Genomic DNA, 25,422 nt, shown 5'->3' on the forward strand with positions numbered 1-25,422 from the left:
AATTTGATTTTGGGGATGAATCTTGAACAAAACATTCCTAAGTAAGTTTCAAATATAATTTTTTCTTATGTTTTTATTATGAAGAAATATTAAGAAAAAATAAGAGAATGCTACCTGGCAGGATTGATGTAACTGACGTAAAATTTTTTGAAGCTTTCCATATTCTTCTCGTTCTAAATATAATTTCCCAAGCTGTAAAAGAACACACTTATTAAAATTAAAAGATTTCAAGAGGAAAAGGCATGAATCTTTAGGAGAGTTTATTAAGGACACCCTCCCACTCTTCAAAAAAAAAAAGTAATTGTAATTGTTACCTTTGTGTTTGTCTTAAACCACAGCCTATCATTCTTAGCATCTTTCAAAGCTTCCAGTGTTGTTTCATAGAATTCCTGCAGTAAATCCATCTGACATAAAAAATCAGAATTCTATAATTGTAAACAGCAAATTTGTACCTGTTAATAAAGTTAATTTGAACAAACTAAAAGTGCATCTTTGAACTTTAATACACATAAGATACACGATCTGTTTCTGAATGTGTCAGTCTATAATTTAATAAAACCTTAGCAAAACAGAGACCAAATTTACAAAAAGTGCCTAGATCTGTTTTTATGTGAGTTTTTAAAAAGTAAAACCCAGAAAATACCTAATGCTCTAAAAGTATGATTTGTCCTTTCTAATCTAGTAACTCTAATAACTCATTTTATATTGATGGAAGTGAATGGCATACACATTGAACTAGTTGTGCTGTTATTAATAGTGTGTATCCTATTCACTCAACTCTCATTTGGTACCTGCTACGTGGCAAACACTAGGCAAGCAGCTAAAGAAACAAAGAATAAGCTTCCCTCAAAAATTCTTCTATAAATATAATTAATCAAGTAACCGAACTACATAGCTCTTAAGTTACTGGTAAACTGCTGGAGTTAGGTAGAGGGTAAAGTCTAGCACAATTTTAGCTGTGTCTAAACACCATCAATTCACCAATCTGAGTGTGACATTTTTTCATGGAAATCATTCTATTTTGCATTATGATAAGCTCCCATACCTACCCTCCTCTCCCCCACATCGGGCTCTGTCTTTGTTTGAATACCTGATTCTCTAGATCTCTACTTAACAGGATCCAGAGGAAAGAGGGCCATGACAACAAGAAAGTTTAATACTTTCAGAAAAGGCTGCCTATCTATTCATGACTGCTGATGGCATACTGAATAAGTTGAGTACCTCCCACCCAATACCTATTCTTACTTTCAAAGACAAAAAGTGTACATATAAGAGCACGAAGCAACACACAATCTTGAAGTTTGAAATTAATTCCCCCCCACCAACATCTGGCATACCATTTATAAATAGTGTACCAAAAACGTTTTGATACACTTGTTTGTAAAACTCAGAATATATTTCCCCACATAAGAAAAGCGCCCCCCTCAATATGTAACAACTCTATAATTAGTGCCATTAATTACTAATGTTTTAACAAAACATACACAGTTGACCCCTGAATAACATGTTTGAACTGTGTGGGTCTACTTATACGTGGATTTTTTCTTATAAATACAGTACAGTACTATAAATATACTTTCTCTTCCTTATGATTTTCTCCATAACATTTTCTTTTCTTTAGTTTACTGTAAGAATACAGTACACACATAAAATACGTTGATCAACTGTTTATGTTACAGGTAAAGCTTCTGGTCAACAGCAGGCTATTAGTAGTTAAGTTTTTGAGGAATCAATAGTTATGCCACAGATTTTCAACTGCATGGCACGGGGCAGAGGGGAGGGGCTTGGCACCCTAACCCCCATGTTGTTCAAGGGTCAGTTTTAAGTTTATTTTTCTCTATTTCCTTTACATATATTTTAGATATAAAGAGTAAAATAAACTATCTTAAGAAATAAGAATGACATCTAGCAGAAAAGACGGAATGAGATTCTGAGATGAACATTTTTTATTACGAATATGAAAAGTATTAAATGTTTTAAGAAATCCTAAATGACATGGGAGAATAAATGACATGGAGAATACTTCTTGTGGTAAAATATCATGGTGTTTAAGTTATGTTGCTTAAAAGAATATGAACAGCAATCCAATTAAAAATTATCTTAGCAATACAATAAAATCATCATTGCTTTTCTTAATAACCAAAATCTAGAATAACAAAAGCTCTATCCTTCCCAAGGCCCACTGTAGTTTCTTCATCATTAGCCCTTTCTTTCATCATCCATCATCCACCCATTCTTTGTAAAAGCATTTACTAAACACCTATTGAGTAATGCCAAGTACTAATATGAGTTACAGGGTCTCCTTTCAAGGATCTTTAATCAAATCTACACAAATCTAACGGAAGTGGTGATGGAGTTTATTGGAAAGAACTATGTTCGGAATACACATTCTTCTCTAGTGCCCATGGAACATTCTCCAGAATAGATCACATCCTAGGTCATAAATCAGGTCTCAACCGGTACCAGAAGATTGGGATCATCCCCTGCATATTTTCAGACCACAATGCTTTGAAACTAGAACTTAATCACAAGAGGAAAGTCGGAAAGAACTCAAATACATGGAGGCTAAAGAGCATCCTACTGAAGAATGAATGGGTCAACCAGGAAATTAAAGAAGAATTAAAAAAATTCATGGAAACCAATGAAAATGAAAACACAACTATTCAAAATCTTTGGGATACAGCAAAGGCAGTCCTAAGAGGAAAGTATATAGCAATACAAGCCTTTCTCAAGAAACAAGAAAGGTCTCAAGTACACAACCTAACCCTACACCTAAAGGAGCTGGAGAAAGAACAGCAAATAAAGCCTAAACCCAGCAGGAGAAGAGAAATAATAAAGATCAGAGCAGAAATCAATGAAATAGAAACCAAAAGAACAGTAGAACAGATCAACGAAACTAGGAGCTGGTTCTTTGAAAGAATTAACAAGATTGATAAGCCCCTGGCCAGACTTATCAAAAAGAAAAGAGAAATGACCCAAATCAACAAAATCATGAATGAAAGAGGAGAAATCACAACCAACACCAAAGAAATACAAACAATTATAAGAACATATTATGAGCAACTCTATGCCAACAAATTAGATAACCTGGAAGTAATGGATGCATTCTGGTAGATGTATCAACTACCAAAACTGAACCAGGAAAAAATAGAAAACCTGAACAGACCTATAACCACTAAGGAAATAGAAGCAGTCATCAAAAATCTCCCAAAACACAAAAGCCCAGGGCCAGATGGCTTCCCAGGGGAATTCTACCAAACATTTCAAGAAGAATTAATACCTATCCTTCTGAAACTGTTCCAAAAAATAGAAATGGAAGGAAAACTTCCAAACTCATTTTATGAGGCCAGCATTACCTTGATCCCAAAACCAGACAAAGACCCCATCAAAAAGGAGAATTACAGACCAATATCCCTGATGAACATGGATGCAAAAATTCTCACCAAAATACTAGCCAATAGGATCCAACAGTACATTAAAAGGATTATTCACCACGACCAAGTCGGATTTATCCCTGGGCTGCAAGGTTGGTTCAACATCCGCAAATCAATCAACGTGATACAATACATTAACAAAAGAAAGAACAAGAATATGATCCTCTCAATAGATGCAGAAAAAGCATTTGACAAAGTACAGCATCCTTTCTTGATCAAAACTCTTCAGAGTATAGGGATAGAGGGTACATACCTCAATATCATAAAAGCCATCTATGAAAAACCTACAGCGAATATCATTCTCAATGGGGAAAAACTGAAAGCTTTCCCCCTAAGGTCAGGAACGCGGCAGGGATGTCCACTATCACCACTGCTATTCAACATAGTATTGGAAGTCCTAGCCACAGCAATCAGACAACAAAAAGAAATCAAAGGCATCCAAATTGGCAAAGAAGAAGTCAAACTCTCACTCTTTGCAGATGATATGATACTTTATGTGGAAAATCCCAAAGACTCCACCCCAAAACTGCTAGAACTCATACAGGAATTCAGTCAAGTGGCAGGATATAAAATCAATGCACAGAAGTCAGTGGCATTCCTATACACCAACAACAAGTCAGAAGAAAGAGAAATTAAGGAGTCGATCCCATTTACAATTGCACCCAAAACCATAAGATACCTAGGAATAAATCTAACCAAAGAGGCAAAGGATCTGTACTCAGAAAACTATAAAATACTCATGAAAGAAATTGAGGAAGACACAAAGAAATGGAAAAACGTTCCATGCTCATGGATTGGAAGAACAAATATTGTGAAGATGTCAATCCTACCTAGAGCAATCTACACATTCAATGCAATCCCCATCAAAATACCATCCACTTTCTTCAAAGAAATGGAACAAATAATCCTCAAATTTGTATGGAACCAGAAAAGACCCCGCATAGCCAGAGGAATGCTGAAAAAGAAAAGCAAAGCTGGCGGCATCACAATCCCGGACTTCCAGCTCTACTACAAAGCTGTCATCATCAAGACAGTATGGTACTGGCACAAAAACAGACACATAGATCAATGGAACAGAATAGAGAGCCCAGAAATGGACCCTCAACTCTATGGTCAACTAATCTTTGACAAAGCAGGAAAGAATGTCCAATGGAAAAAAGACAGTCTCTTCAACAAATGGTGTTGGGAAAATTGGACAGCCACATGCAGAAGAATGAAACTGGACCATTTCCTTACACCACACACAAAAATAGACTCCAAATGGTTGAAAGACCTCAATGTGAGACAGGAGTCCATCAAAATCCTAAAGGAGAACACAGGCAGCAACCTCTTCGACCTCAGCCGCAGCAACTTCTTCCTAGAAACATCACCAAAGGCAAGGGAAGCAAGGGCAAAAATGAACTATTGGGACTTCATCAAGATAAAAAGCTTTTGCAAAGCAAAGGAAACAGTCAACAAAACCAAAAGACAACTGACAGAATGGGAGAAGATATTTGCAAATGACATATCAGATAAAGGGTTAGTATCCAAAATCTATAAAGAACTCATCAAACTCAACACCAAAAGAACAAAGAATCCAATCAAGAAATGGGCAGAAGACATGAACAGACATTTTCCCAAAGAAGACATCCAAATGGCCAACAGACACATGAAAAAGTGTTCAATATCGCTCGGCATCAGGGAAATCCAAATCAAAACCTCAATGAGATACCACCTCACACCAGTCAGAATGGCTAAAATTAACAAGTCAGGAAATGACAGATGTTGGCGGGGATGCGGAGAAAGGGGAACCCTCCTACACTGTTGGTGGGAATGCAAGCTGGTGCAGCCACTCTGGAAAACAGTGTGGAGGTTCCTCAAAAAGTTGAAAATAGAGCTACCATACGATCCAGCAATTGCACTACTGGGTATTTACCCCAAAGATACAAAAGTAGGGACCTGAAAGGCTACGTGCACCCCGATGTTTATAGCAGCAATGTCCACAATAGCCAAACTGTGGAAAGAGCCAAGATGTCCATCAACAGATGAATGGATAAAGAAGATGTGGTATATATATACAATGGAATATTATGCAGCCATCAAAAGGAATGAGATCTTGCCATTTGCAACGATGTGGATGGAACTGGAGGGTATTATGCTGAGCGAAATAAGTCAAACAGAGAAAGACATGTATCATATGACCTCACTGATATGAGGAATTCTTAATCTCAGGAAACAAACTGAGGGTTGCTGGAGTGGGGGGTGGGGTGGGAGGGATGGGGTGACTGGGTGATGGACACTGGGGAGGGTATGTGTTCTGGTAAGCGCTGTGAATTGTGCAAGACTGTTGAATCTCAGATCTGTACCTCTGAAACAAATAATGCAATATATGTTAAGAAAGAAAAAAAGAAGAAGAAGAATGTAGCAGGAGGGGAAGAATGAAGGGGGGGAAATCGGAGGGGGAGAAGAACCATGAGAGACAATGGACTCTGAGAAACAAACTGAGGGTTCTAGAGGGGAGGGGGTTGGGAGGATGGGTTAGCCTGGTGATGGGTATTGAGGAGGGCACGTTCTGCATGGAGCACTGGGTGTTATGCACAAACAATGAATCATGGAACACTATATCTAAAACTAATGATGTAATGTATGGGGATTAACATAACAATAAAAAATTTAAATAAAAATAAAAATAAAATAAATCTAAACAGTTAAAAAAAAAAAAAAAAAAAGGAAAGAACTATGTTAGTAACTACATGGGAGTTTAAACCTGCAAAAGTTGTGTGCAGATTATGTACCTCAAGATATTATTTGAAGAGATTTAGCTAGTTATTGCCTTTTAATATTGTATGATTAGTACTATAATTAAGAAAATAGTATATATTATTTCTAAAGAACATTAATGCCTGGTATAACTGCTTAACTAGAAATCTCTAGGCCTTAAAAAAAAAGAACAAAGCCTTTAGTATAAATAATTATAAAAAGTTGGAAGGGTTTGTTACAATATAATAGTATAAATAATAACACATTGGTAAGTACCAAGAGCAAAAACCAGAATCTAACCTGTTTAGAAGTGGAGATATAATCAAGAATAGAATTAATGGATTTTTCAGAATAATTTCTTGTGACTGCACTCCGAATATAGGTCAATAGTTGTTTATATCTGTTCATCATTTCTGGAAAGTTTGTCTGTCAGGGAAGAAAAATGCGTTATTAGATATGTATTTATGTGCTAAAATAGCTACATGATTAAGACTATAGCACATACTACTATGAAAAACAAAGTTTTATGATAAAGTATGTATGGCAGAAACACTATAAACATTTTTGCTTAAATTTGGAATTTCTAGGTTACTGACGCATGAACCAAATTTATGAAGTTACCCTATGAAAAAGTACATTTTACAGATTCTCAAAATTTCAGATATTGTTCTCATTGCACAACAAACATTTACTGAAATCATAAGAACTACTAAAATATTCACAGACCAAAAAATACAAATAAATCCAACTTTTCAAATGCCTTGGGTACCAACTATGCAGGTATCAGCTATATCCTCTCCTGAAGATTTACCCCTTGATGAGAAAGCTCTCTAACAATAGTGGTATGTTTCTTTTCTCCCTATATTATTGGTTGGCTCATGATAAAATGTGAAGTGAAAGAATCTTTTCAAGCCCAGGTACTCATCCCACTATCAAGAAAAGTCCTCCCACCCAAGGCTCTACTCAATAGTAGATGTAGCTAATGTTGCTATTCCTTGCAGGACTATTTGCACTACTGTGGTTATTTGAGGAAACATGAGAGATCGGAGGAAATAAAGAACTACCAGTCAAATTTCCAACACTTAAGTATTTTGGTGGATGGTCTATCCTCCCTCAAAGTAGATCATGTAAGTCATTTTATGAGTCTAACCTGATAATCTGCATCCACAGTCCCCACAATCTCCAACTGCTATTAATCCTTCTTTTCACTGGGTTCTACTCTACTTTTAATCAGGGAGGGGGAGCACTGGCAGATATAGTTTTTCTTGACTAATAGACCATGTGTGTTTATGAACATGAGAAGACTCCCTGAAATCTAAGCAAGAACTGAATTACAAAAACGGAAACAATAGTTGGCATACTTGGAAATAAGGTAGTTTGATATATATTACTAAGGCTTTTCCCATTGTTCTGTCCATTTTTTCCCACCTATGCCAGTACCATGTAAGGGTAAATAATAGGTAATATCCTATCAGTGAGCTGTTAAAACCGAAGTTACAGAACATATCTTATGGCAAAAGGCAAATCAGAAATAGACTGTCCTAACTTGGAGATTGTATCTGGATACTGAAATAGGATTTTAGCAAAAAGTTAGTTTTGAATTCATTTTCTTATGCTCTTGTAATTTTAAAGCACATTTTTCAATAATTATGTTACTGTATTTAAAGACTAAGGGAGGATTAGGTAAATTACAGTGGTAAACACAGAGCAGTTGATAACAAACCCTTCCAACTTTTTACTGCTCAAAACCTTCACACAGCATCATGAGTCCTATTCTGAATCCAACCAGAAAACGAGGGATGGAAGCTGAAACTACTATTCACAGATGCTGTTTGAGCAAATAAAAGGTAGAGAAGGAAGGTAGGTAAAGTAACACAAACTACCAATAATCCTCTTACTTCCCATTGTGGCTCAAGGTAAAATGGTAAAATAAGCCTTATGGGTAGCATATATTTAAATGGGCCCAAAAACTGAACCACTGCTAGTATGTTAAGATAGCAGTTTTCTAGAGTCTCTTGGTATTATTTCAAATCATAGAATCTCAAGAGTTGAACATTGGGCTTCTAATGTCACTAAAATTGTTTAGTCAAAATCTCTGTCCTTGACACCTGATGCTTCTCCCACATATCCTTCTAAGCTTTTAATTTAAATATAGTATGTGTATTTAATATTTTCACAAATAATAAATGGAGAGAAAGCACAAGGGCTTTCTTTGTGCAACAGAGAGATATTTTTGAGAATATCAGAGCAGAACTAGAAAGGGTAAATTCAAGATAAACATTTTCCCTTCTTCAACTATATTTAAATGCAACATGCAATATACTTATTAATGTTTAACATGTTTTGAATAGTCTTGATATTTTGGGAGGAAGAATGAGCTAAAATATTTTGTGGATAGTTTCTGTAGATGTCATGGAGGGCTCCTCTTTTTGAAGGTAGGTGAGGATGCCAGAGTGAGTATGTCAAGAACAGGATGAAAGATTAGTAGAAATTAACTGGACAAAGGTAATAGTCAATTCAGGGAGTTCAATTTCAAATAGATGGGATAGAGAGGTTAATAGGGAGAGGGAAGAAACATATGAGAAATATAGAGATAGGAGGAAAAAAAGTGGTAATAGATTGCTAGCTATCCTTCCATTTGACATAGAAGCAAGTGCTTACCTCTGCTATCTAAACTCCACTTTATCTTTTTCTCAAAAATTCCTCTATCCTTAGTGATTTTAAGGTTCATATCTGTCCCTAGTCCTCTCATCTAACCATTTATTATCCCCTCCACCTCTACCCTGCACTCTTGAAGACAGCAATTCTCTGAGAGTACAATGTTATGACAATCCCAACTTATCTATGACTTCATTCAACAACATATTTGAGCACCTACTGAATGCCAGCCACTATTACAGGTGATAGGAATGTAATAGTGAATAAAACAAAGTTCTGCTCTCATGGAGCTTACAACCTATGAGGATGAGGGCAGCAGAAAGGCAATAAGTACGTAAACAGATCAAGTGGTGATATAGTCAAAAGAAGAAAATCAGCAAAGTAAGATGAATGTAAGTGATGGTGGGAAGGATGCAATTTTATATAAGGTAGTCAGAGGAAGGCCATCCTGATACATGGTGATCCTGAACAGGGAAAAAAGCCATATGGCTATTTGAGAGGAGAGTTTGGGACAGAGGAAACAGCAAATACAAGGGTTTACAAGTAGGAGCATGCGTAGGATGACATGAGGACAACAAAGAACCCAGTAAAGGAGAGGACAGAAAATAGTATCAGAAAGGTAGCAAAGGGTAAGTTGACATAGGGCCTCCCAAGCCATGGTAAGGATTTGGATTTTATTAAGGAGAGTAGGAACCATTAGAAGATTTAGAGCAACCATTAGAACATTTAGAGCAAAGGAATGACATAATCTGACTTACATTTTAAAAGGATCACTCTAAAAACAAAAACAAAAGGATCACTCTGCTGTTTGTGGAGAACAGACTGTTAGTAAGGCAAGGACAGAAGTAAGGATATGAGTTAAGAAGCTACTGAAAAAATCCAGGTAAGAGATGAATGTTGGCTTGGATCAGAGTACCAGACATAAAAATGGTTAAGTAGTATCTGGTTAAGTATCTGACAAAAAGTTACTAGATATATTTTAAAAGATATAGATCTAGATATATTTTAAAAATATTTAAAGACACGTGGATTTACCATCGGATTATTTGAGGGGAGAGAGACAAAGAGAGGAGTCAAGAATGATGTTAGCTTTGGTTCTTATCAGTGCAAGTAGAAATCCTTGTAATACAAAGCAGAATTTTTAAACTCCAAAATAAACACTAATAGTCTGGGAAAAATCATTCTGTTAATAATGCAGCCAGATACTGTCTATGTATCTATAGGGTAAGTTTTCTTAAACAGAAAAGTTTGACTCGTATGCAGAATTTTTTTTACTTAGTATTACTGAAGTCACAAATCAAAAGTAGGCTAAGTACAGAAATGTATCAACAGAATTATTATTTTTTTTAAAGATTTTATTTATTTGAGAGAGAGAGAGAATGAGAGACAGAGAGCATGAGAGGGAGGAGGGTCAGAGGGAGAAGCAGACTCCTTGCTGAGCAGGGAGCCCTATGCAGGACTCGATCCCGGGACTCCAGGATCATGACCTGAGCCGAAGGCAGTCACTTAACCAACTGAGCCACCCAGGCGCCCCTCAACAGAATTATTTTAAAGAGGTAGAAAAAATGGCATTTTGTTGCCATGAGGTTTTTACCACAGAATTTATTTCATTATTAGTTTAATTCCCCTCAAAACAAATCTTACCAACTTGAAGTTAATCTTAATCATTTGCTTCAGTGCTTTAAATCCCCATTCTCCTTTTTCACCTTCAAGTTCCAAAACCTAAAAAATAGAAGACATTTTTAGTCTAATTTAATGCTAATGTTATTTTTTAATGACACCAATGTCTGTTTTGAATTAATTTTACATCATATGCATGATGAACATTTCCCCAAGAATTCCACCATTTCTCAATGCCATTTTTAAAAGGCTTTAAAAAAGAAACATGTCTTAAAATGCTTAAGGATAAGTGAGCTTATTTAATCAAGAGATTAAATAAGAACTACTGCTCAATTATTCTATAATCCCAGAAGTCCTTTTTTTTCCTCTGAATAATCCATTGGTAAGAATAACCCAAAAGTTTATCAGTTGTCAAGAAATCACATTAATTAATAGAACCACACCTGTGTGATCTGTCCTCCAAAGAAGGAACAAAATTGCAGGGATAATACTTATTGATCATCATGTTGGTTTCCTTCTGTCAGAACCATACTAGCTTTTCAGGACAATGGCCCTGCTTTATAGATATAGCTTGATTAGAAAAAAACAATAGGATATTCCTTTTAAAATATCTGCTTGTACTGCAATGCAAATTTATTTACAGGATTATCACTCAGTATCCAAAACACATTTCTGAGATAAAATTCTGAGACATCATTTGAAAAAATAAACTTTAAGACACAGAATCAATCAGAAAAACATATGAACCTTTTGAAAACTGCTTAACGCTGCTTTTGGGTCATCTTCTTTTAGTGCTTTGGAATTATAGTACTGATTTTCCAAATCCACATTTGGCTCAGAGTTACTATCTTCAGAGTATTCCTGTGTGTTAGAAAGAGATACTAAAATGAAAAAGAATTCCACACATTGCCCTGTAAAAAGTGAATACTGTTAAGATGGAAAAACCATACATTTATACAAAACAACCTTGCACACATAGGTAAAATGCCACTGACACTTAATCATTATTTAAAAAACAAGTGAAAAAGCCAAAATCAAGTGGAGAGAATATAATAATTTCTTTTTTTTCAGATCAAAACCCACAATTTCCATAGAATAAACAGAAAAGCAAAATGTAAAAAAATAATATTGGTTAATGACCCCCAATTCTGCAGTGGTTAACCTTTTGTTGGTCACAGAACCCAAGAAAAATCACTGTAAATGCTGATTACTACATAAATGCTAATTATTCATCTTAAGTTCTGTAATTTAAATTTCTCTACTCCTTAAGTCTAAATTTCCTTGTTCTAAATGGCCTATCTAGGATGGTAATCTGTATATGGCAGAGTAGTTTATTGCTAAATATAATTATATGTTAATAAGTATATTTATGTGCATTCCACATTACCCAATAGCTATTAACGCACTTTAACTAGCTTTATAACAAATCAAACTAAGAGCAACTGAATTTATATAATTTTATTTGACTTTTACCACATAAATTCAGTTCTTAGTACTGAAATAGTAAGTAGAAAGGAAAACTGGAATAAAACAACTATTTTGTGGAGCAGTATAAAAAAGAGTTTAAAATAGTTCCAAGATACTCAATTTAATGATGAGGATTATAAAACATACATAGGTTAGTATGATGAAAATCATTATTTTAGGAAGACACAAAATTCTTTCCATCAGGTACAAGTCATTACAAAAGGCAAGCTTACGTCAAATCAAGAACAGTACCTGGAAGTACAAAAAGACAAGAACAGTATTACAGTTATTTCTAAATCCAAATACTTCGTAATTTTTTTGAGATACTCATGAAAAATCTGTAATAATTCATAAAGGCCAAAGAATGAAAGAAAGCATAGTGAGTGTAGTGCTAGAGAGCTCAAAAATACATGAATACAAGATGAGCTTTTCCTGTGACCAGCAGATGGAGGGGGATGTTTGATGTTAGTATAAAACCAGTTTTATCTGACCACAGAGGTTTTGTAATGTGCACCCTCTAGAGGACAATTACTTCCTTGTGTAAGGACAGGAAACATGGATGCAGTCTTCCAGACCTGATTGGGAATTCTGTTATGTTTAACATGAAAATCCTTTACAACACTTCTCTTCGGGATGAGATCAAATTCTGGGTAATGAATAAATTTCATAATCAATCATTCACTTCTTGACCATGTAAGCTAGGTTTGACTACAACTGATCAAACCAGAAAAGCAATTAATAAAGTCTTAATAAACAAGCTAACTATATATCAAGTAATACTGTGATAGTGAAGGCTTCTGAGCTAGGTTTGGAAAGATAAATGGGGGTTTGCCTGCTAGGGAAAATAGGAGAGGGGAAAGAGAACAGTAGATACAAAACAGCATCATAGGAGGTAACTAAAGAACTAAAAGCAGTCACATTGTTGGAACATAAAGAGTACTTATTGATTCTAACTTCAACATAAATCTCAAATTCATGCACTTTCCTCTCTCTCCTTTGCCACCACCCTAGTCTACCAAGCCACTTCCATCTCTCCACAGACTTCCCGTTATCATTTTTAACCTCCAAATTCCAACTTTCTCATGGTAAGCAGCCAAGATAATCTTCATAAAATGCAAATTAGTACATTCCTTTTCTCAAAAATGGTTTCATATTGCTCTTAAAATTAATTTCAAAAATAATCAAAACCTAATTCCTGACTATACATCCAACTGTATCTCTTAATTAAGCTCTCCCTGAGTCATTCTGCTGCACCTGGCCTTACCACACAAGTGGCCAAAACTCTTCCCCCCCATTCATCTGGTTAACTACTACATAGTGTCACCTCCTCAGGGAGGACTTGGGAGTAAAGTGTCACAGCTATAAAAACTTCTCTACACCTTTGGAAATCAGTTCTTCTCTAGCTAACTGTTCAGTAACAATTTAGGACTAGCTAACTAAACCAGAAAATGATTTTTCTGCAACTCAAATCTTCAGAATACACCCCTGAACCTGGAAATAATTTTTTTTTATTTGTAACTATCACAAAGTCTAAGAATTTGGACTCTCACCCAAAGTCCACTTATTTTTGGTTTCTTAGCCCATAACAGATTATAGTAAAACAAGTAGGCCAGGATATGAGTGAGTAGAGGGAAGTAGGGAAAGTAATATTTTAAAAATCAAAAATTTCAATTACCCAGAAATTACTGAACTCATTATAACGTTGAAGACAGGAACCTTTACATTTTCTACCATGTCTAACGTGGTTCTTTATTATTCACAATCACTGAATGCTTCTTATAGTACAAGATTGGCTACCTACAACTTCTGACTGGCTCCAGACTAATATTTCTAAACTTTAGATGTTATAACTCCCCCAAATCACAATAATCAAGATAAGACTTAATCGAGTACTCAACATTTTATGAATATATTCTTTTGGTTTTTCATATTACAGCTGACCCTTGAGCAACATGAGTTTGAGTTGCATGGGTCCACTTACATGTGGACTTTTTCCCTGATAAATACAGTACAGTGCTGTAAATCTATTTTCTCATTATGATTTTCTTAATAACAATTTTTTCTTTCCTTACTTTTTTAAGAATACAGAATTTAATACAATGTATGAAATATGTGTTAATTGGCTGTTTTGTTATCAGTGAGTCTTCTGGTCAACAGTAGGCTATTAGTATAAATTTTGGGGAATAAATACAAATAAAGAATAGTTTAAATTTTGGGAATAAAAAGTTATACATAGATTTTCAACTGGGGGTGGTGGTGCCCTTAACCTCTGTGTTGTTCAAAGGTCAACTGCATATGGATGAAGAAGTGGAATGTATAACATTTTTTGCATAACTGCAATTCAATTCTTAAAGAGTATTGCCAAAATGTATAAATACATAAGAACTGATGTTACTGACTGGCATTCTTATAATTAGGCAGTCCCTTGTTAGGATCTGCAACAGCATATTCAGAGGGTTTGAACCAGCCTCTGTGACATCACTAACCTGCCATATGCAGTTCAATGAATCACTACAAGCTGTGTACTACAGTAAACTATTCTTCAGTTATTACTCGGATATTTTGAGAAGTCTTTAGCATAATTCTGTTATTTAGATATCTACTGTTAGATACCTATTTAGATACTCAGTGATAATGATCTTTAGCATATTCCAGCAATGAAGTGTTGCTCACACAAATGCAAATTAAATCTTTCCCCTCAAGCTATTCATGGTCAGAGACAGATATGCAAATGAAACAGGAATGCCCTAACAAAATAACGACACATTATTAGGTACACTGGCAGCTTAAAAAAAGGAGTGAGTTAGAAGAAGTAAAAGTTACCTGAAGCAGGTCTAAAAATATGAATAGGAGTTGCCTGGGGATAAGGAAAGGCATCTGAAACAAAGCAGTTAACGTGTGCAAAGGCATGGAAGCTTGTAATGGTACTGCATAATTTAAAGAAGCATGAATAGTCAGACTGGGCTGAAGCACAGGATGTGTATAAAGAACTGATGAGAGATAAACTAGTATCAGACAAAGGAACAGGACAATAGAAGTCTAGCAAGGAGCTTAGATCAAGTGGAGCCACTAAATAATTTTACGGGGAAATAATCAGATTGTGTTTTTGGAAGAATACTCTGGTAGTAATGAAGTAGCCTGCTGGATAATCTTGTAACAAACAGTCTGGCTAAAAGATGATGGAAGTTTGATTACAAGTAGTAGAATAGGGAGAAAAGGAAGAAAATAGAATACGTATAGAAGATGTCAATACGTATAGAAGATGTCAAGTGATGTTCGGGATGTAAAATAAAAAGGACCCACCAAAGGCGCACAGGATAAAAGCTATCTCTAGTGACAGGGGTGCCTGGGTGGCTCGGCTGGTTGAGTGACTGGGCTCTTGGTTTCGACTTAGGTCATGAGCCCTGCGTCGGCTCCGCACTCAGCACCGAGTCCGCTTGAGAGTCTCTTTCTCCCTTCCCCTCTGCTCCTCCCCCTGCTCATGCTCCCTCTCCCTCTCTCAAATAAATAAATAAATAAAATCTTAAAAAAAAAGTTATCTCTAATGACTATCGATGACTTGGTTACACACAGCATTGTTAGTCAGAATATACTATACAAAAAGTATTAAATAAATATTGTTGAACTCAATTCCCTTATGTCAGATGAGAAAGACAGAACTATAATTTGTAAAAGTTTAAAGAAAATGCTTTTAAAAAGAGAAATTGGTATTTCAATATATTAAGAATGCTTTAAAAAACAAAAACAATTAAGCAATATATGAAACGAAAGCACATGAACATTGTTAAAGGATTAAAAAACCTAAGTTTAGAAGTTCCACCTACTTATATAATAACTCATGTCCTAACACTCCCCAAAGCAATCTGTGATCCATGCACACACCCAAATCTATTCTTCCTTCCCCAAATGTGCCACACAATTCAAATTCTCTTGGCATTAACTGTTCTCTCTGCTAGGAATTCTAAATTACCTCCCCTCTTAACAAACTTCCCACTTTTCACCTATGTGCTTCCCAGCCCTAAAAGTCCTGGAAAACGTATTCATCAAGGCTTACCTTCCTCCAACTAGCAAAAGAAATTTTCTCCTTAGTCATGCTTCTCCATGACATGCATCTCTCTAACATGGAGCCTTGTTGAGTGTTTTGTTCCCACCTCCCCTTACCTCACTACTATGAGCTTCTCAAAAAGCAGAACTTTCTCTTCCTCATTTTGGCATCCGCAGAGTCTAGTATAACACAAACTGCTCAATAAATGTTTGCTTAATTGAAATGAAAAGTGGATGAATATTCCAAAATAATATACAAGAATACAACAGCCAGGGGCAATATTGACTCTATGTTGGAATGCACCTACTGCTAAACAGGGTCAGTTTCATAGTTCCTACTTATTCCCGTGTCCCTTGTCAACAGAGGTCTTTGAAATGTGCTCTAGAACACAAGACTCACCAATAACAATGCTTGCCAAGCCTTGACCAGGTCTTGACACCTGAACTAGATGTCGGGCACAGAGAGGCAAAGGGCAAGGTCTCACTATCCTTAAGGACTAGATACAATTCAAGTCCTAGGTAGTCATTTGTGGTTTAGCCATTCATAAAGTTGTCCTAAGTTTTTAAAATTTCACTTAAGTTAATGGGTCCTAATTCATCTACAGTGTAAATCAGAACATTCTTTTATTTGTCCTAAACTTGCAGTCTTCAAATTAAATCTTCCAAAGAGAGAAATCATAAATGTCATTAGACCTGGGATATACTTTTGACTCTCCCACTAATTTGTCCTGTAAATTTAAGTAAGACATTCAGACATGATGCTTCAGTTTCTCTCTTATCAAATGTGGGGGGTTAAATCCTAGGAACTTTCTTTTTTTTTCTTAAAGATTTTATTTATTTTTTGACAGAGCAAGAGAGGGAACACAAGCGGGGGAGTGGGAGAGGGAGAAGCAGGCTTCCTGCCAAGCAGGGAGCCCGACGTGGGGCTCCATCCCAGTACCCTGGGATCATGACTGAGCCGAAGGCAAACGCTAACGACTGAGCCACCCAGGCGTGCTCAACACTTATTTTTGAAGCAGTAATTTCAAGAGGTAGTAAAGTTATTCCACTGACACGGATTATTAAGTAATGTTTCTGAAATTCTGAAGAAAAACTCCACTAGATGTTTCTAACCTAAAAGAAAGAGTATCACCGAGTTTGATGGTCCAACTTATTTATCAAACGTGACTCAGAATATAGTTTTCGACATCTACAAAAAAAGACAAAACCTATCACTGAAGTTTAAAAAAAAAAAAAAGCTGCACATTGTTTATAACAGCAAAAGAAAACAGGCCAAATGCTTATCAAGAGAGAACTGGTTATATAAAGTATGGCACATCTATACAATCAATGCGGCTGTAAAAAGAAAGAAATGAGCTTTTTGCATACTTACATGGAATAATCTCTAAGGCACGTTAAAAAACAAAGTAGAGAACAATATATATAATAGGCTATATCCTGGATTAAAGACAAAGAGGGGGATAAAAACATGTATTTGATTACATATGGGGAGGAATGGGAACTGGAGAAATGGGGAACGAGAATGGAAAGAAAACTTTTTATGTCTTGTCTTTGAACTATGTGCCTGTATCACCTATTTTATTTTTTTAAAGAATTTTTATTTATTTGACAGAGAGCACAAGCAAGTGGAGTAGCAGGTAGAGGGAGAGAGAGAAGCAGGCTCCCTGCTGAGCAAGAAGCCAGGTCTGGGATCATGACCTGAGCCAAAGGCAGTCGCTTAACCAACTGAGCCACCCAGGCGCCCCCATGTATCACCTATTTTAAAGATTTTATTTATTTATTTGACAGAGAGAGACACAGCGACAGAGGGAACACAAGCAGGGGGAGTGGGAGAGGGAGAAGCAGGCTTCCCACCGAGCAGGGAGCCTGATGCGGGGCTCGATCCCAGGACCCCGGAATCATGACCTGAGCCGAAGGCAGACGCTTAACGACTGAGCCACCCAGCTGCCCGTGTATCACCTATTTTAAAAAGCTACATGCTTCAGGTTCTTTGAAGACCATTTGTAAGAAGAACTCTAAAAAATTTTGAGCCATGACAAAATCATTGTTTGGCCTCTCATGACCAAAGTAAGATTTTTGTTCATCATTTGTACCCTAGAACCTGCCCCTTCTCACCTCAGCAATAAAACTAATACAGGTTCACTGTGAAAGGTTTGCAAGAAATAAACAAATTTTAGTTTTCCTGACACTTTTCAGATCTTCTGTTTTTTCTATATTTTCCCACTTAACAAAATAAATTTTATTCCCACCCAATAAAATTGTAATAGATTACATATTTATAATGTATATGTGTTCACTGTGTGCATAGCATTGGTGATCAACCCTTCTCCCATGTGAGAGTTTTCAAGGCAAGCAATCTCCCTCCCTCTCTACAGCTGTTCACAGAAGGCTACACAAACCTTAGCTGGGTCAATAAAAGTCCTTCCTAGGGCTTTGCTGTTAGAGCTAGCAAGGAACACCCTTTTGCTTTTGGGGTTCTAATACCAGGAAGATGCTGCATTACCTCTTGTGATGTAATGTGAAGGCAATTATGCCAATACAGTGAGGAAAGCAAACCAGGAAGAGAGAGAGAAACAAGAAAAATACCTACCACCATCATCTGAACCATGAATCCAGCCATACTGATACTTCCTGGTGATGTGTGCCAACACATGCTCTTCTTAGTTTAAGCTAGTTTGACAATATTCCTGTCTCTTATGCCCAAGAGTCCTGGCCAATAAAATTTATCAAAAGTTTTTCATATCACTGAATATTGTTGAGAGCATGGTTTGAATTGCTGACATAGCATTCCATCACATGGATATACCATAATTTATCTGTCATTACCTTATTTGTACTCATAGTATTAGTATTCTCCTACTATGGATAATTTGGAGTTGTTTCCAATTATTTATGATTAAACATGTTCAAGTTTCTTTTAAAAGCCTCAGCTGTAGAATCAAATTTCATCTTCATGAAGAATACATGCAGAATTCCAAATTCAAATATACAATGCCCTACCTATCACAGGATCTGAATAATTTTTGGAATGAAGTAGGTCTATCTTAAGTCCTTTCTAAAAAGATTATTAGAAGTACTAAGCAACTTCATGCTAGAATGGCTGGACTGTGGAGCTACAATACAGTTAACGTATCAATAGCTTATTAACTTAATGAATGGTAGTATAGTTATTACTTAGTATTATCAGACCAGCAAATAATCAAGACATTTACCAGTACCATCTCCTACCTCCCCATTTACTGCTACATAAATTCCTATGCCTAGAAAATGCCTGCTTCTGGGGCACCTGGGTGGCTCAGTCAGTTGGGCAGCCGACTCTTCATCTCGGCTCAGGGCTGGGTCTCAGAGTTGTGAGTTCAAGCCCCACGTGGGGCTCCATGCTGGGCATGGAGCCTACTTCAAAAAAAAATTAAAGAAAAGAAAAGAAAACGCCTGCTCTGCTTCTAATAAAAAAATAAAATAGGTCTTAGAAATAAGAGCTCAAGCAAATTAAATTTCTTTCATATTTGTTTCTTCTCTTTTAAACTAAGTTGGGTCTCTTTTCTTTTAGATCTTGGGCACAAACCATTAATTATTTTCTTATATAAAAACAGTATAGTTTTAGAAACAGATTTTTACTTTTCCTGGCGGTATCCTAACTACCTACTTCCACCAGATTGGGGAAGTACAAAAAGTGATCTAGGGTATTAAAATTTATCAACAGACAACCTACAAAAGATATGCTGAATATATCTGTGGTCAGAAATACTCACGGCTTTAGTTAATATTTTGACTAAAACGAAATTGCAAATTTTCCAGAAAATACGTTTTTTTGAATAAAAAAAATTTCCCTAGAACAGCAAGTCAATTCTTTTAACTCTTTAAATCCCAAGAAACAAGTCCCAGGCAAGTAACTATGAAAAACACCCAACTTCTCTTTTGACAACATGTAAGCAACCAGCCCTCTTAATCCTTTTTTTTTTAAGATTTTATTTACTTGATAGTAAATAAGATTTTCTTACTTGATATCTGATTGGGAATCGGAATGGTGTCTACATAGGACAGCTATGGGGGGGGAAGACTTTTTAACAGAATGCTGGGGGGAAGATTTCATTTAATTATGTAGTAGTGTAAAATCCTACCTTTTTTGGTTAAGAAAAAAAAACTCAGAACGACCATATATTCAACTTTATTGTATTTATATCGTACATGTAGCGTAGGCTCTAAAAGGCTGGAAAAACCTAGCCAAGTTAAACAATGCATGTTTAATTAAAGTTCTTGTAAAAATTGAGTACTTTATGGGACAACAAAATTCTCACTGCTATTCCTACATTACATTCTCAGTGATGATCTTCAAGTGTATCACAGTGCTAATAAGTCATGTACTCAATAAACTACTGCTTAGGAAAGATAAGCAGACATATTTAAAAACAAAAATCAAAAATATGTACATTTTTAAAAGAGACACTTCCACAGTTATGAAAATACCTGTAATATAAATAAACATGCAATAAAAATGCACATGATATCACAAGTAATACATTCTTAATGAACTGCCTACAACCGGTTTGATCTGCACAAACTAAATGTAAAGCAAAAATCATTACTATTAGCAGAACTCTACATTCAACTTTCAGAATTATCAAAACCTCTACTATGATTTTGAGGTAAGAGCAAGCATTTCCCTCTACCTTTTGCAAATGTGCCTTCATTTAAAAAAGATTAATTGTAAATGACTATACAAATAAGCTTTACACGAATTCAAGACAATATATTAATGTTTCGGGTATATCTAGCACTTAAAATGTAAGATGAGCCAGAGATCCCTAAGCATCTACTTCATAACTTGACGATAATGCAGCATCACTATAATATACAAGAAACATGCACAAAAACGCCCCCAAAATAAAAAAAGTTGATGCTAATTCCTGGCCCAGATAATTTTTCTTAGTACGCACAGTTATCGTTTCTGAATAGCAACCTGAAATAGTTGTGAATTTTTTTGAAAACCTGTAAATCCGTTTAAGTTAAACCTTGAATCTTTATATATCACCGTTCAGCTACATAAATTCGTTCATTTTTATATTGTTAATATTTTTAACTTTGAATACTGGGAAATCTCTAAGTCAAAAAAGAAATCCACTGGGTCAATCCCCTTATCCCCACCCCCCCACACCAAAACAAACAAAAAAGCAAAACATCCTCCCCAGCTTTTCTCGAAACAAGTAGTTTAACTACTTTTTTTTTTTTTTTTTTTTTTTACAGCTATCCTTGCCCTGAATGCTCTGCTGCACCTTTACCCTAAACCAAAACGGACCCTGGACAAGACTTATTATTATTAAGCTCTGTTTCCAGGAGACCCACAAGCGGCGTTTCGCGGTCAGGCCTGGGAGCAGTAAGGCCCCCCAGTTTTCAGACCCTTCTCTCAGTATTTCGCACTCGCTCAGTTCCAGGGTGGAGAAGAGGGGCCCGGAAAGCTGGGCCCGAAAGGGCAGAGTCAGGGCCTAGACCGCTGCACGATCCCCGAGGCGGCTCGCGCGGTGGGGAGGAGGTAGGAGGTACCGAAAACCGGACGCCGGAGGCCAGGGGTGTCTATGTAAACGGGGGAGGCGCTCAGACTTGGAGCAAAGCTCGGGACCCCCTTCGCTGCCTCCTTTACCCTCCCCTCCCCCATGCTGGAGAAGCAGGGCCCGGGCCCGGTGCGGGAATGGGGAGGAGGTAAACCCGTCCTGTCACTGCACCGGGAGAGACTGGAAGAAGCACATGTTCTACGGGGAGAGACCGCGGTCGCCCCTGCCCCAGCCCCTAAAGCCAGACACCACCCTTAACCCCAGAGTTTCGTCCCCTCCGCCTCACCAGGTCGTAGTCCTCCTCATCATCGCACATGAAATCATCCTCCATGTCAGACATCTTGGCCGGGAGGGGGGGAGAGGGAGGAGAAATTGGAGACAACCTCCTCCCACAATCCTCCACGGCTCAGAGGCGTCACTCCCAGCTTCTCCTCGCCTTCCCGTCGCTCTTAGAGGAGCTGAGTGTTTCCTCCCGGAACAAATGCGCTCGGTATCGAGAGGATTCGCTACGACGCCAAAAGGGAGTGCACTGCCACCTCTTCCTGCGAGACGGTTGGTGCCTTAGCAACTAAACCTAGCAACTGGGGAATCGTCTAGTGCTGAGGATCTCTGCTGAAGGGCCTTGGAAACCTTGCGCTCACACTGAGCAGTTTCCAGCCTCCTGGGCAAGGGAACAGTCTCTTCCCTTGCCTGGGACTCTGGAACCATTTCATTCTGGTGAAAGTAAGAGGCACCGTAGGATCAGAAGCCTTTCGCGGAGAAAAGGCTGACATGCCCGTCCTATTTGACAGGTAGTAGTATTTCTGCCTTGATTATCTATGTGCATTTTGCCCACACATTGTGGTGGGTGTTCCTGTGATGTTTGGAGACCTTTTCAGCAGCACGGTTTACACATAATGTTTGTTATATTTGTAGTCGGCAAAACGATGCTGTGGCTATCCCAAACCAGTTAAGCATCAATCAGTTGAGGCGCCTAAAATCTTACTCAGTTTTTCAACCAATTATAAACTGACCTTTACTGCCCTTAAGCAAAATTAAGATGACAGGTAACGACTAGTTTTTAAAATATGCATTATTGTTGCACAAAATCATTAGCAGAATTCGAAATGAAAATGAAATACAGGGGGGAACTGCGTTTTAAACAGCATTTCCATATAAACTTCTAGTTCTGTCCACTCGAATCAAATTTTATATAGTTATAGCACAGATAAAATTTCGGATTATTTTTGCACCTAGTTATGTAACAGCATAGGAGAATATATGCAATATGTTCTTGACAATGATTATTTTAATGGTTGTATAATAATCTCTCCATTGAATGTACCAATGCACCATGATTTACCTAAGCATGCCATTAATATTATACATTTAGAATATTGCAAAAACAGTACTATTTTAAACAATTTTGCAGCGAGTATCTTTGCCACTTTATTTTTTCTAAGGAAAAAAACCCAAGAGGAGGAATTACAGGCTGGACTTTTTAGTAATCAATTGAATTGCCATCTTTTTGGTCATAGTTCTTAAAAGTTATATTTATAACAATAACACTGGCTACCTATAAACAAGGTTTTTCCCTAATAGTCTTTTCCTGCCAATATTTTTTTTTTTTAAAGATTTTTTATTTATTTATTTGAGAGAGAGAGAATGAGAGAGAGCAAGCACATGAGAGGGGGGAGGGTCAGAGGGAGAAGCAGACTCCCCGCTGAGCAGGGAGCCCGATGCGGGACTCGATCCAGGGACTCCAGGATCATGACCTGAGCTGAAGGCAGTCGCTTAACCAACTGAGCCACCCAGGCGCCCCTCCTGCCAATATTTTATCATGAGAATTTCAAACATACAGAAAAATTGAAATAGTCCAGTGAACATGTGTATATCCACTATCAGCTTCGTGTTTGTGTGTGTAGTCCCTGAAACAATTGAAAGTAAAATGCAGATACTGTGATACATCACTCTTAGATGCAGCTATGTATATTTTTTAAGAACAAGGACATTTTCTTATGTTTTCAGATCATTATTACATCAAGAAGATTAAAAATTCCCTAATATCCTCTAATATGAAGCTCATATTTAAAATTCCCCTATAAGGCATAGGATTTTAGAATTGGAAGAGCCTTTAATGATATCATTTTAGGGTATAAGGCTTTCCAAGCATGGCAGTTCATTAGATTATAAACTTCCCAAATCCCACACCAGAGATTCTGACTTAATAGGTCTGGGGTAGGGCTCAGGAATCTATACTTGCAAACCTTAAAACAAACCAAAATCTCCCTATAACTGGGGTGACTATACATCCCAGTTTGCCTGGCACAGCCCTGATTTTAGTACTGTTGTCCCAGAATAATAATTATCAGCATTAATTACTCTCAGAAGTTTGGACAATAAATCACATGGTTACTCTACCTGAAATCCATAATTCTTCAAAAGATAAAATAGAATTCCAAGGTGGTTAAGAGGTTTATTTGCTCAGAGTAACCAGAACTACATAGTTTTGCATTCTAATCAGTATAGCAATTTTGCAATTATCTATTAACCATGTGGATAGTGATCACATGAATAAACCTGCATGTTGATTTACATTGAATTTATTGATATAATTTTCTGCTTTTTAGTGTAATTCTTTACTCCTACAAAGGGGAAAGAATTCAAGTAAGTTAGTGACTAGGAGCCCTAGGAAAACTGCAGCTGAATGTTGAGCATAATATTCTTTTTTTTTTTTTTAAAGATTTTATTTATTTTTATTTATTTATTTGACACAGAGAGAGAGACAGCTAGAGAGGGAACACAAGCAGGGGGAGTGGGAGAGGGAGAAGCAGGCTCCCGGCTGAGCAGGGAGCCTGATGCGGGGCTCGATCCCAGGACTCTGGGATCATGACCTGAGCCGAAGGCAGATGCTTAACGACTGAGCCACCCAGGCGCCCGAGCATAATATTCTTAATCATTCCCAAATTAATCAACCCAGTCTGGAAATTTGCTAAGACAGGCAAAGAGATCTTCACAGTGTTTAGCACACTGCTTGGGTACACAAGTGCTAATACATGTTTGTTGAATGAATAAACATGTTAATTTTTCTGTGCAAGGAATGCCCTTATAGCTATCACTATGCATCAAAATCTTTTCTGTCCTTAAAAATCCATTTAAATGTCACCTTACTCACATGGCCTATCCTGAATACTTTGTGCAATTATGATATTCTCTTTTTCTTGACATCAATTTTATTCAATGGTAAATAATAATTTTTTTTTATTCTAACAGGGAGCATTGATGTGATGTGGTACCCTTGTAGAAAGTGGATCCTATGTTTTAAAAAAATATGTAGAAAACTTTATGGAGGTATAATTTATAAGCTTTATTGAGGTACATTAAGCTGCACATACTTAAAGTGTACAATTTGATGAATTTTGATATATGTATACACCTGTGAAACCATTACCACAACCAAGGTAATGAACATATTTATCACTGCAGAAGCTTCCTCATTACCTCTTGGTAATCCTTCTTTTTCAGCCCCCTTCACTTTTCCCAGGTAACCACCAATCTATTTTTTGTCATATAGATTATTTTTTGTTTTCTGGAATTTTATATAAATGAATCATACAGTATGTACTCTCTTTTGCCTGGCTTCTTTCACTCAGTATAACTACTTTGAGATTCATCAATGTTGTTTCAATTGGTTTCAATTGATTGTTTCTTTTTATTGCTGAGTATTCCCATTGTATGGATATCTCACAAGATATCTATTCACCTGCTGATGGATATTTGAGTTTTTTCAGTATTTATCTAATACAAACAGAGCAGCTAGGAACATATGTGTACAATTTTTTGTGTGGACATACGTTTCATTTCTCTTGAGTAATGTGGACAGAGGTGGTTTCCTTATTAACCATGCTCTTGGATAATCCTTTCCCCCTCGA

The 25,422-nt window shown here is 36.7% G+C and overlaps 2 protein-coding genes across 4 annotated transcripts in view; one reads left to right on the forward strand and one right to left on the reverse strand.

Moving 5' to 3' along the window:
• COPS2 (COP9 signalosome subunit 2) overlaps positions 1 to 21,906 on the reverse strand; it is a 33,884-nt gene extending 11,978 nt beyond the window's left edge. Inside the window, exons 1-6 of one of the 2 annotated variants that reach the window (XM_032417955.1) lie at positions 21,798 to 21,906; positions 11,199 to 11,312; positions 10,476 to 10,553; positions 6,474 to 6,599; positions 315 to 425; positions 115 to 192 (exon numbers count right to left, since the gene is read on the reverse strand). In XM_032417955.1, the coding sequence (XP_032273846.1) occupies positions 115 to 192; positions 315 to 425; positions 6,474 to 6,599; positions 10,476 to 10,553; positions 11,199 to 11,312; positions 21,798 to 21,851 (561 nt within the window). In that variant the 5' untranslated portion in view covers positions 21,852 to 21,906. The remainder of the gene's footprint in view (positions 1 to 114; positions 193 to 314; positions 426 to 6,473; positions 6,600 to 10,475; positions 10,554 to 11,198; positions 11,313 to 21,797) is intronic. The other variant, XM_032417956.1, reaches the window with a different exon arrangement.
• Positions 21,907 to 21,935: 29 nt separating this feature from the next.
• Positions 21,936 to 25,422, forward strand: part of GALK2 (galactokinase 2) — a 119,609-nt gene continuing 116,122 nt past the window's right edge. The window contains exon 1 of one of the 2 annotated variants that reach the window (XM_032417954.1): positions 21,936 to 22,063. In XM_032417954.1, the coding sequence (XP_032273845.1) occupies positions 21,993 to 22,063 (71 nt within the window). In that variant the 5' untranslated portion in view covers positions 21,936 to 21,992. The other variant, XM_032417953.1, reaches the window with a different exon arrangement.

Source organism: Phoca vitulina, unplaced genomic scaffold (assembly GCF_004348235.1).
Source record: "Phoca vitulina isolate PV1807 unplaced genomic scaffold, GSC_HSeal_1.0 scaffold20, whole genome shotgun sequence".
Taxonomy (NCBI): Eukaryota; Metazoa; Chordata; class Mammalia; order Carnivora; family Phocidae; genus Phoca; species Phoca vitulina.